Here is an 11,062-nt window from a genome sequence, read left to right on the forward strand (position 1 = left end):
CCAAATTCATGCACATTAAATTGGGATTACCTAATACGTTAATGTCTTAACGACGAGACAAAGCTAAGGGCGGTTGTACTTGTACTCGGAGCAGCAATAACTGACAAACGTGGGTAACGATTTAATACACAACCCAATTGCGACACGTGGGTGGTCGCCTAGTTAAAGACTCATTTCTCAATTGGATAGGCACTACTCTCTTCATCAAAGGAAAGTATTCATTTTCTCATATTATGAAGCTGTAGATACCAACAGAACCCGAGATTTGACATTTAACCTTTTAACCGAGAGTCCTAGACATAGATCTTCATATACCGCTCACTTAAATCTGAAGTAATACACTAGCTGCAGATCCGAAGATCCAAATAGAACATTTCGAAGTTCGTATTAATAACAAGTATGATGCTTAGTCTGTATTAATAAACATAATTTTAGGTATCTATGTCCATTACTTATGTTTTACAGTGCAGAAGCAGAGTTCTACGACCAAATTAACTACATTTTTTACATTTTACATTGTGGGCAACTAAATAGCGTATTAAAAGACAAATAAGGAAGGAATCAAGCAAAATGGACCTGTCATTTGCTGTGCCTTGCTTTTTTGAGAGTTTTAATCATTCCTCTGGCGATCTTCCAAAACCAGAATATGTTCATAATAGCCAGCATAGGAGGCACCGCCAGCAAGGTGTAGAAGCCCAAAGAATACACACTCTTTACCTGAAACATGTGGAACAGAAACTTCTTCAACCACTGACCGGCTTCTAAGCTATTGAGTATGAAATGTTAGATGAACAAGACTCTCCACAATGATATGATATTGTCCACTTTGAGTATAAGCTCTTATGGCTTTGCTTTGGGCTTTCCCAAAATGCCTCGTACCTATGGAATGGAGAGAGTATTATTTGATTACAAACCCATGATCATTCCCTAAATTAGTCGATGTGGTACTTTCATCATCCACCCACATGAAACACTATTTTCAGACCAAAAGTAATTTAAAACTCTCCCAAGTGCTATTTAGTCTTTTTACAACTTTTAGATATTTGTTTAATTATCTAATCAAACACTGGTTTTTTAAAAAATGAAATAAAATCACTCCAAATTCATCCAATCCACCCCACACTCGGATGACGGAGGGGTTATCTGGGCTAGCCAATATGTGCCACCTACCGACCCCTTATAAAAGTATCAACTTTTTCTTCTTAGAAATCCAATACGAACCACCTTTCCAAGCTACCCACTTCAACCAAGTATAATAAGAAATTATGATCAGGAATCCAACTCAAACCACCAATTATCTGATGCGAAAGTGTCAGCAATCAAAGCAATGAAAGAAAAGTTTAGGGAAATTTCATCCACCATGTTTAAAAGGAACCATTTGAAAGTAGTTTAAAGGTTATTGGACCTAAAAAGTTTTCAAACTAGGAGGCTCTAGCAGAAAGGCTAGTGGCATTGCATTTCAGCAATAAATCATTTCTTTACTTTTTTTTTTTTTTTTTTTTGGTTTCTATTTTTCTCTCCATATCATAGTCTCACACAGATTATAGACACCCCCAAGTCAGCATCAACTTGCAACAGATTTTACTTTTTTTCCTTTCGATAACAAACAGCTAAGAAATATTTCATTGTAAGAATGAAGTGCCTCGTGTCAGTATGAACATACAGCTCTATCATGGATCGAATAATTCAAGCATGGAACTAGACTTGCAAATCTATCATTTCTAGCATCTTACTTCAAGGAAAATGAACTTGAACAGTTCACTAAGAATATAATTCTCCATAAGCAAATTATTCAAGGCTCAGTTTGCAACGAGAGATGTTAATTACTCACCTCATCAAAATGTTTAAACATGTGGCCGAAAAAATATATAAATAAGACAATCCTGGCAACCTGAAGAAACAAAACTTATCAGTCTTGAACAAAAAATAGACTGAAATTTAAGATGCCAACGAACTCACAGGTATGTTTGGAAGTGGTTTTGAAATGGATGAAATCATTTTTACAAGCTAAAAATCAATCTCAAACATGCAAAAATAATTCAACAATTTTGCATTTAAAAGTAAAAACCTAAAACTAAAATGATTATATGAAAATCACTTTTAATGAATCATTTATGAACTTTTAAAGATGTTATTTAATTCAATTGTGCATGAACGCACTCAAATACATTAATTTCTATTGAACAGGGAATCTTGTTATACACTAAAATGAAACCAGATCTCAAGTTATGGACGTTACCAACCACCCAAAAAACAGCGCAATTCCATTAATGACGTAGAAATTTGAGTTCTTCTGGCCAGCATTGTCCAAGTACCTGATGAAGTCAATGAAAGCAACGAGCCAATAGTTCAAAACTAAATACGTTCTTTTTCTGATCTAGAAAACAGAGTAATGAATTCTATATTTTGGGCATGTTTGAAAGTGACTTTAAAATGGACAAAACCATTTTTGCCATGTCAAAAATATTTTAAAAGAGCATGAAAAAAGTGATTTTGGTAATCTTGACATCACTCCCAAACCAGCCCTAAGAAACACGAAACATAAAATCATAATTGATGAACTTTACCATCTAAGATTTACGAACGGAGTGGTGATCTCTGTAAAAAGAACCATTAGTATGTAAACCTGTCCTTGACCACTTAGGAGGGATTGAATGATTGAGAACAGTGACAGTCCATGATGCAGAACCTATTGAAGTCATTAAAATTAGGAAAGTCAGTTACCAGCTTTCACTCAGTATTTAAGCACACAAGTCTACTGTCTTCAAAGTTCAGTTTTCTTTATTCAAGTCTACTGTACTGGCCAGCCTATATATTAAATCCTAAGTGGCCACCATGAACTCATTCCTTCTTATTTCCCCGAAGCTCATATGACCACTAGGTCAACCCATGATAGTTCTATTTTCCAGTACTTTCTTACCAAGTAAAAAATAATCCATAAATTATCACATTCTCTTTCATAGTAGTTTTTCACAATCCATGGGTATGCTCTCATGCTCCCCTCTAGTTGCACTAATTCACCATATGGACAAACAATACTTCCTTTCTTACGATACATCAATTTCTGACCAATCCACTCTTGCATCTTGCTACACTTAAACACACTCATAAATTAATCACTCTACATACCCACAATATGTAGTGTATTTCACGTTGCTCCCTCAAGTCACCGCCCAACAAACTTTTCTACCCGCCATCTGGGTAATTGGGTATCTAGATATATAAACAAATATTGCATACAATCAACTTTTCTACTACTTTTTTTTCAAATCAATCTCCCTCGACAATATATGCACTAATTTAGTCTCGACTCTCTACTTATATGTTGCATTTCATCAGTAACATTATAAATTTTTAAAAAATGAGAATTAAAACTGATACTGAGAAAACAATTTTTTGTCTCTTCTACAAATCTTATTATAGTTCTTATATGGGGAGATGTATGAGTTTTATTTCTACCATACAAAAATGAAAAACAAAAGCAGTTATTCAGCTTCATTCTGTATTTCCACTATAAAATGATTTATTAAAAAGTGAAACATAAAGCACAACTAAATATGATATCAAATGAATGTAATGTATTGCAATTATGTGGTAAAAAAAAATAACCTTTCTCCATACTCACATACTCTAGACCACCTAAAGCCGGGAAGAACCAAAGGACCATTGCTAAATCTGATAGAAAATAGCCAATAGAGAACTGTAGAAAGCAAAAGGAAAAAAAAAAAAATGAGAAAGAATCTAACTGCTCTTTTTTAATGGAGAAAGTGTAAAACGTTACACAAGTTAAAAAATTACTTCACATGTAACTAATCACTTGCAGCCACTAAGCACCTCGTGGAAGAGATCTAAGAACACATAAAAAAAACAAACAAAAAGAGAAGAAAAATTGAATACACGACCAGAAATGACAAACAGTCAGAAGGTAAAGGGCCCAAATGACATTTATGTCATTACAGCCCATCACTCAGTTGAGTGCAAGAGCATTTGAAATTTCATGTCTACAAGAAAATTAATGTTTTCTGAATTTTCCAGTTTTTTAATTATACTAAATCAATATAGGACATTAATAAAATGCAACGATGCTTATATTATATTACATTAAGGCAGGGTAAAGTGCTTGATCATGTAGAAGCTCATGCTATTTCTTGTCCAGCTTTCTAAAACTCTAAATTGCAACTCCCTTGTGTACATGTCTTGAGTACAATATGTGTTGTATACACAATATACTCTTCAATCAAAGAACAAAATGACAATAAAAATTAATGCAAGAGGCACTAGTTGTGAACAATACTCACATTGAAACAGTGTCCAACCATAAACTTCTATATCAAATAAGTTCAACTCATACACATAACCCTTGCATCATGCATTTAGTGGTCACGAGCAAACTGAATAATATAATAGGCAAATAGTTTGTAACAACAAAATTATACTAATATATACAAATAGACATATACATATAAGACATGAACTTTACACAAAATAATCATAACATTATGTAGCAGAGCCAACTCAGAAAATAGGTTACGGGCAAGATTATTGTAATGACAGCAAACAAAAGAAAGCAAGTTGAGAAAAAATTAGAACCAAATATTACACAAGGAGAAGACTTGACCTTTCTGCTCATCAACTTACCCCCAATGTCATATCAGATAAAGAGGACGTTCTTCTTATAAGAAGTTCATTACTGGAACCTGGATTGAAAGTACTTGACAACAGTACAAGATAAAGAGAAGAAGATGCTGCAACTAGGGCGTGGAAAGTTGAAAAGCCCCTATAATAGAATAACAATTCATCATTTTACATTCGCATAGCAAATGTACAACTAAGAAATAAGCTAATTACTAAATGAAATAAAAAATCACGAGAATTTTACCTATTGTTCCATTCAACCTTCCCAAAATCGCTTAACTTGCCATATGCTTTGAAACTTTGGAGGCTAAGGATGCCTGTTAACGTGTAAACCTTCAAAAAAGAAACCAATTTAAGCTTGACTAGAAAAAAGCATAAATTGTCCAGTAACAGAGAAGTTCAAGAACATGCGTTCTTCTTTTCAATCATGTGCAATCGCACAACAACAAAAATACTGCAATTAAGGGTCTATTTTGTAATGCTTTCACTTCCTAGTTCTACCATCTCGCTTGATAATCATTTCTTATTTAGTTCGTGTTTAATCTGAAGAACGAAAAGAAATAATACAAAAAAAATATGTTTGACAACCACTCTCGTTTAAGCCTTTCTGTTGCAATCACTCTTGTTTCTTCCTATCTAGTTTTCGATCCAATAAAAGAATTGAAGTTTTGCTTCAAAACTATTTAAATGAGAAAAAGACAAAAAAAAAAAAAAATCATCTGTTCTTTATTATTTTTAATACTGCATAAGCACCTAACGAACATAGGTAATAAAAAGAGTAATTTCATTAATATTTGAAATTTGACACTGGTAAACGAGAAGTAAACGTTTAAGAACATTTATACAACTTCACGCATATCAAAGAAAGCTGGATGCACCACAATTGAACTAGAGGAAAACATTTTTCTTCCAATTCTCAAAATTAACAAACAGACGTGCATACGAGAGCAGCACGTCTTTATTCACATATGCACTCAAGACGCTTCCACTAATAAACCTCTATCAATATACGTGTGTAGTGACGAGACGACAACAAATCAATGGAGATTGGTAATTGAATCAACTAACAGCTTCTAAAAGAACCAGTGGAAATTAGGTCAAGGAAACTGTTCCTCAGTCTAGCAAGAAGCCTCGACAGTGAAATCTAACTAGATGTAATGGATTGCCTATTTTTTTTTTTCGGAGAGAGAAGAGGAAATCATGGATAGCCTAGTCGGTTGCTCTACTTTAAACAAACAATAACAATATGATTCGCAACTCGTTCAAATATGCACACTTACAATCTTGCAGAAAACAATGCCAGAAAAGACCGAAGCCATCCATTGAAGTCCCTTACTCGGATCGGAAGCGTCGGTGACTGAGAAAGTCATGTACGCAAGAGAGAGAGGCAGATGCACAATTGCTGCAAACTGCACAAAAGATAACCGAATCAGTATTGAATAGTCCGCTCAATGGAGTAAAAGCGAACAAGTATAAAGCCCTAACTTCACGTGCAGAACGAGTTAACACCATCAAGTAGGTATCAAAATTATTTTTTCCGGCAGATGATGGATATGGACATACTTATTCGGAAAAGACAGCGTAGGCTTAGAAAGCCACCAGCACTAGCGGGCCATCACCATCAAAGTACATTGCCTGGATACACTGGATGATATTATGCGAGAAAAAAGTAGCAACAGCAGCCGGAAGTAGTAGGAAAAAGCGTCGTCCAAGTTCATATACAGACGCTGCCGGAAGCTCGCGGCAGCCGGTGAAAAGCGAAAAACGTGAAGTCGAAGTGAAGTAAAGACGAGAAAACGATAAATTATGATCGTACAAAACAACAAATGGACGGTTAACGAAGAAGAGCTTTGAGATTTGACTGGACTGATCGAGAATCTCTCGAGTGGAAATCGGAATTTTGGAAGACCGACAAGAAATCGGAGATACACGGCGGCATTGCGACAGAGTGACGTTCTTGTGTGAGTTTGGACGCCTAACAGGCCTTAAATGGTTACATTTACGTTTTAGTAAATTATTACTTTCTTCTCACCAAAAAAAAATAAAAAATAATATATATATATATATATATATATATATATATATTCTTTTAAATTTAATTTTTATGAATATTCTAATTAATTAGTATTGGAATAGTAATTTTAAAATATTTATTAAAGAAATATAAATAATATTACCACTTTTTAAAGAATAAATGTAATTTTAAAACGAGACAGAATTTAATAGTATCTTTCATAATTTAACCAAAAAAAAATTTACAATTTTCTAGTATGAATGTCACAAAAGTTTATGTCGCGTAAATATTTTGATTTTAAAAAATATTGAATAGATCTTAATTGAGTATTTAATAACGTTTAAATAATGTATAAAAAAAATTATTTATTAATTTTTTTAATGGTAACACCTATAAAAATAAAATTGAAAATATGCTTATTCCAGAATAAAATTATATTTATTTGATATAAAATTAAAATTTTACAAATTTAATTTATAAATGGTTTTTATATTTGTCTATATTAATATAATTTTAATAATTTTTCAGTGCTAAACTATATCATTTAATCCATTTTAACTTTTAAACTAATAAAGAAGTGAATATTAAATTATTAATTCCGTTTTTCGAAATTAAATATTAACTTTATAATATTTAATATTTATTTTATAGTCCTATAAAACTCCTAGGAGGGTCAATTACTCGTTCCGTGTACGAGATATTGGGATGAGATAAGGCCAACCTTTATGTTCGAAAGGAGTTATTGTCTCTCGTTGGCTCGGATCTAGGTTTCAAGTGATCAAAAAGAATTTCGGTTTTTTTTTTCATTTTTCAAAAGAAATATAAAAATAGACGTGATTTTTTATTTTTCAAATAAAACACGTAAATATTTTTTAAAAAAGGCATCGGATTAGAGGCATCAGAGCACAACACCCTCGACCTATTCGCAAACTTTAAATAGGTAGGACCATGACTGTAAGACCATGCCAGTATTTTTTTGAAAGGATAGGATGTTTTAAATGTTCTCGACATTTATATTATAGATGATGTCTTATATTTATGCATAAGACATGAGCACGACACGTTAGTAGTGACTCTGAGTATATAGAAATTTAGGGTCGTTACATCAAGTCTAATACATTGATTTAAATTAGAAAATATAACAAATTCCAACATTTTTGTGTTTTATATTATAACCTAATTTGAGTTCTATTTGGGTTATAATATTCAAGTTGACATTAATATTTTATTCTTCGGTAACAAATTGAATATTTTTATTAGAGTAATATTACAGCAAACACGTCACAACTCTCACACAAATGAAAAGATTTGATGTGAAGTAAGGCGAAAGTGATGGTTTTGTCTAAGAAGTCCATGGATGAATGAGCTCGTATACATTTGTTTGACTATTATACAAGGAAAAACTGATAAGATAAGGAATCAATACAAGGGGAATAAGATTCGGATTACCTTGTTGATCGAATATCTCAAGGCAAGAAGAACGCTTGATTGAGATTCGAATCACTCCACAAACAAGATTGATCATGTCTAGCTTGAATGATTCTTGTTGATCAAATATCTCAAACACTTGTTTGAGATTCGAATCACTCCACTAGCAAGATTGATCATGTCGAGCTTGAATGATTCTACATGCAACCTAAACTACATAGAATTGCAAAGAAACTTAGTTATTGGCTAAAGAAATGACAAAGGCTCCTTTTACTATATTTTCTGCTTATAAATATAACATACATGGCTTTATATAGCCTCAAAATAAAACTGACATTCAGTAACATTCATACTTGATGACCATAATTAGTCATTATGTAAATGTAACCTAAAGTAAATAAAATGTCTTAAAATAACTCTAAATTACTCTAAATTGTAACCCACCCAAATTTTACAACAATCAAACTTTATTCTTTTTCAACAATGTAGCATGAATTGAAACATCTTTTGATAATTTTGACAACCTTTTCTTCACATCTTTATTAAAGTATATTGTATGATAGATGTCTCTTGGTTCCTATCAAGTTGCTTTTGATTTTCATAAATATTTTAAAAATACACTAAATACCAACTGCCCTTATTTGTTTTGTTTTAAAATGAAATTTATTGAAAAAATGATTAAAAAACCAGAATATTTTTTAAAAAGAAAAAAAAAAACAAATAGTTATTTGTTTTTTTTTTAATTACGATAACTAAATTCTTGTAATTAAAAATACAAGAAAAAGAAAATCTATCTTTAAATATCGAACAAAGGACTCCAAAAGAAAAAGAGTCAAGTCTCCTTGAACGTGGTAAAAAATGACTAAGACTTCAAAGGAGTCGAGATTCGATTAAGGGGAGGCGCACTTCGTTCGAGGAGAGGTGTTGGATGATGAAAGTCTCACATCGGCTATTTTAGAAAATGATCAGGGGTTTATAAATAAATAATACTCTATCCATTGGTAAGCCCAAAGCAAAGGGATGAGAGCTTATACTCAAAGGAGAGCATATTCTCCTCCTCAAACAGGAATACAGCTAGGTATTCAGGAATTCATAGAGAATTTGTTGCAGACAACATTATTTGGTGTTAACAGCAATTATGGGAAGCTTTCGTTCGAGGTTTTTTGGCTGGAGAATGAAATTTGGCTACAAGAACGGTGCCGTCTATTGGCACTGCATTTAGCGGGCAGATAAGAAGGGTTTTTGATATGAACCAAGAGATATCAATCATACAATATACTTTAATGAAGATGTGAAGAAAAGGTTGTCAAAATTATTAAAAGATGTTTCAATTCATGTTACATTGAAGAAGAATAAACTTTGATTGTTGTAAATTTTGGGTGGGTTACAATTTAGAGTAATTTAGAGTTATTGTATTTTAAGACATTTTATTTACTTTAGGTTACATTTACATAATGGCTAATTATGGTCATTAAGTCTGAATGTTACGGAATGTCTTTAATAGTTTCATTTTGAAGCTATATAAAGCCATGTAGCTTATATTTGTAAGCAGACTTGGAAAATATAGTAAAGGAAGCATTTGTCATTTCTTTAGCCAATGATGGCTTTATTTGTAAGCAGACTTGGAAAATATAGTAAAGGAAGCATTTGTCATTTCTTTAGCCAATGACTAAGTTTGTTTGCAATTCTATGTAGTTTAGGTTGCAGGTAGAATCATTCAAGCTCGACATGATCAATCTTACTTGTGGAGTGATTCAAATCTCAATCAAATGTTCTTGTTTTGAGATATTTGATCAACAAGAGTCATTCAAGCTAGACATGATTGATCTTGCTTGTGGAGTGATTCGAATCTCAAATAATGTTCTTGTCTTGAGATATTTGATCAACAAGATAATCCGAATCTTACTCCCCTTATAGTGATTTCCACGTATCACAACGTTATTGTTTTAAAAAAGAATAAAAATATTTTAAAAATTAATAGTTAATTTTAATTTAAAATGATGATTAATAAATTCGAATTTGAGAAATGCAACCGCCTAAAAATAAAAAATTATTAAATGCACATGATGTGTCGTTTGTTTTAATATTTAAAAGGTTAAATTAATAAAAATATTTTAAACTTTTATTTATCCAAAAACAGAATATTCCATTAAAAAAATTTAATAATATTTTAAATTAAAAAAAAAGTCATACTCTGGATGAATGGGATAGAGACAGCCTAATATTATTCTCAAAAATACCCTTCAACTTCTTAAAAATATTTTTAAACTTTAAAAACTTTAATTAATTAACCTTCTAATTAAAAAAATAAATAAATAATTAAGTTTAAAAAATACCTATGCATGTATATTCTTAAAAGCTTAAGTGTATTTTTGATACAAAATAATAATTATTTTCGTTCTAAATTAATGGTAAAAATATTTTTTAGATCGAATAATATTATTTTAAAATGAAGGGTTAATTTTGATTTTTTAAAAAGATATATAAAATTATACATATATATATATATATATATATAAATAAAAACAATAATAAGGAATTAGTAGACTAAGGAAGAATGACAAAAACATGAGGAGCGGTGAAGAGGTCCGAAAAACAAAAAGAAAAGAGAGATAAAATCGGGTCTCACAGTTTTATGACCTTCGCCTTCCGTTAGGTTTCATTATCCGAACCTCACACTTCGCCATTACTCTTTTCTTCTCAACTTCCTTGAAACCGGAGATTTTCTTGTGGATCTTCTTCATCAGGTATCTCTCTCTCTCTGTTTTTTTTTTGTTTGTTTTTGCCATTTCATCCTCATTTTGTTATCTATCGCATGAATCTTATCGTTTTTCTGCGATCAAGGTTGAACTCTGGTGTTTGGATTTGTTTTCGTTTCATCGTCTCTTGCTTGTAGTCACTTTCGATTTGTCCCTCGCTCTTTGTTTTAATGTGTTCGTGAATCACTGCTCTGCTGATTGATTTTTTTTTTTTTTTTTTTTTTTT

At 31.7% G+C, this 11,062-nt stretch overlaps 2 protein-coding genes across 4 annotated transcripts in view; one reads left to right on the forward strand and one right to left on the reverse strand.

Annotated features, from left to right (window-relative positions):
- Positions 1-360: 360 nt before the first annotated feature.
- Positions 361-6,608, reverse strand: LOC111451771 (transmembrane protein 56-B-like). 3 transcript variants are annotated; one of them, XM_023092310.1, is made up of 9 exons: positions 6,121-6,184; positions 5,916-6,044; positions 4,880-4,968; positions 4,639-4,777; positions 3,626-3,700; positions 2,568-2,689; positions 2,240-2,315; positions 1,832-1,891; positions 361-717 (listed from the first exon to the last, which is right to left on the reverse strand). In XM_023092310.1, the coding sequence occupies exons 1-9, from the start codon at positions 6,145-6,147 to the stop codon at positions 580-582; spliced, it is 855 nt and encodes a 284-aa protein (XP_022948078.1). In that variant the 5' UTR covers positions 6,148-6,184; the 3' UTR covers positions 361-579. The 3 variants fall into 3 exon arrangements, with proteins under 3 accessions (XP_022948078.1, XP_022948079.1, XP_022948080.1); XM_023092311.1 differs by lacking the exon at positions 6,121-6,184 and adding an exon at positions 6,199-6,608 and having other exon boundaries at positions 363-717; XM_023092312.1 differs by having other exon boundaries at positions 582-717; positions 2,244-2,315; positions 6,121-6,187.
- A 4,016-nt stretch (positions 6,609-10,624) lies between these two features.
- Positions 10,625-11,062, forward strand: part of LOC111451778 (CBS domain-containing protein CBSX3, mitochondrial-like) — a 4,861-nt gene continuing 4,423 nt past the window's right edge. Inside the window, exon 1 of the mRNA XM_023092322.1 lies at positions 10,625-10,824. The gene's annotated coding sequence lies outside the window, so the exon portion shown is untranslated. The remainder of the gene's footprint in view (positions 10,825-11,062) is intronic.

The sequence above is a fragment of the Cucurbita moschata genome, unplaced genomic scaffold (genome assembly GCF_002738365.1).
Source record: "Cucurbita moschata cultivar Rifu unplaced genomic scaffold, Cmos_1.0 Cmo_Scf00013, whole genome shotgun sequence".
NCBI lineage: Eukaryota > Viridiplantae > Streptophyta > Magnoliopsida > Cucurbitales > Cucurbitaceae > Cucurbita > Cucurbita moschata.

Bases quoted from the DNA above. Each gene is read 5' to 3' on its own strand.
- LOC111451771 (XM_023092310.1), bottom strand. From the start codon at position 6,147: ATGGTGTTAACTCGTTCTGCACGTGAA. The intron at 4,969-5,915 runs GTAAGTGTGCAT...TCTTTTTTGAAG, and splicing joins GCATTGTTTTCTGCAAGATT to GTTTACACGTTAACAGGCAT. The intron at 1,892-2,239 runs GTAACGTCCATA...TTGTTTCTTCAG, and splicing joins CGCTGTTTTTTGGGTGGTTG to GTTGCCAGGATTGTCTTATT.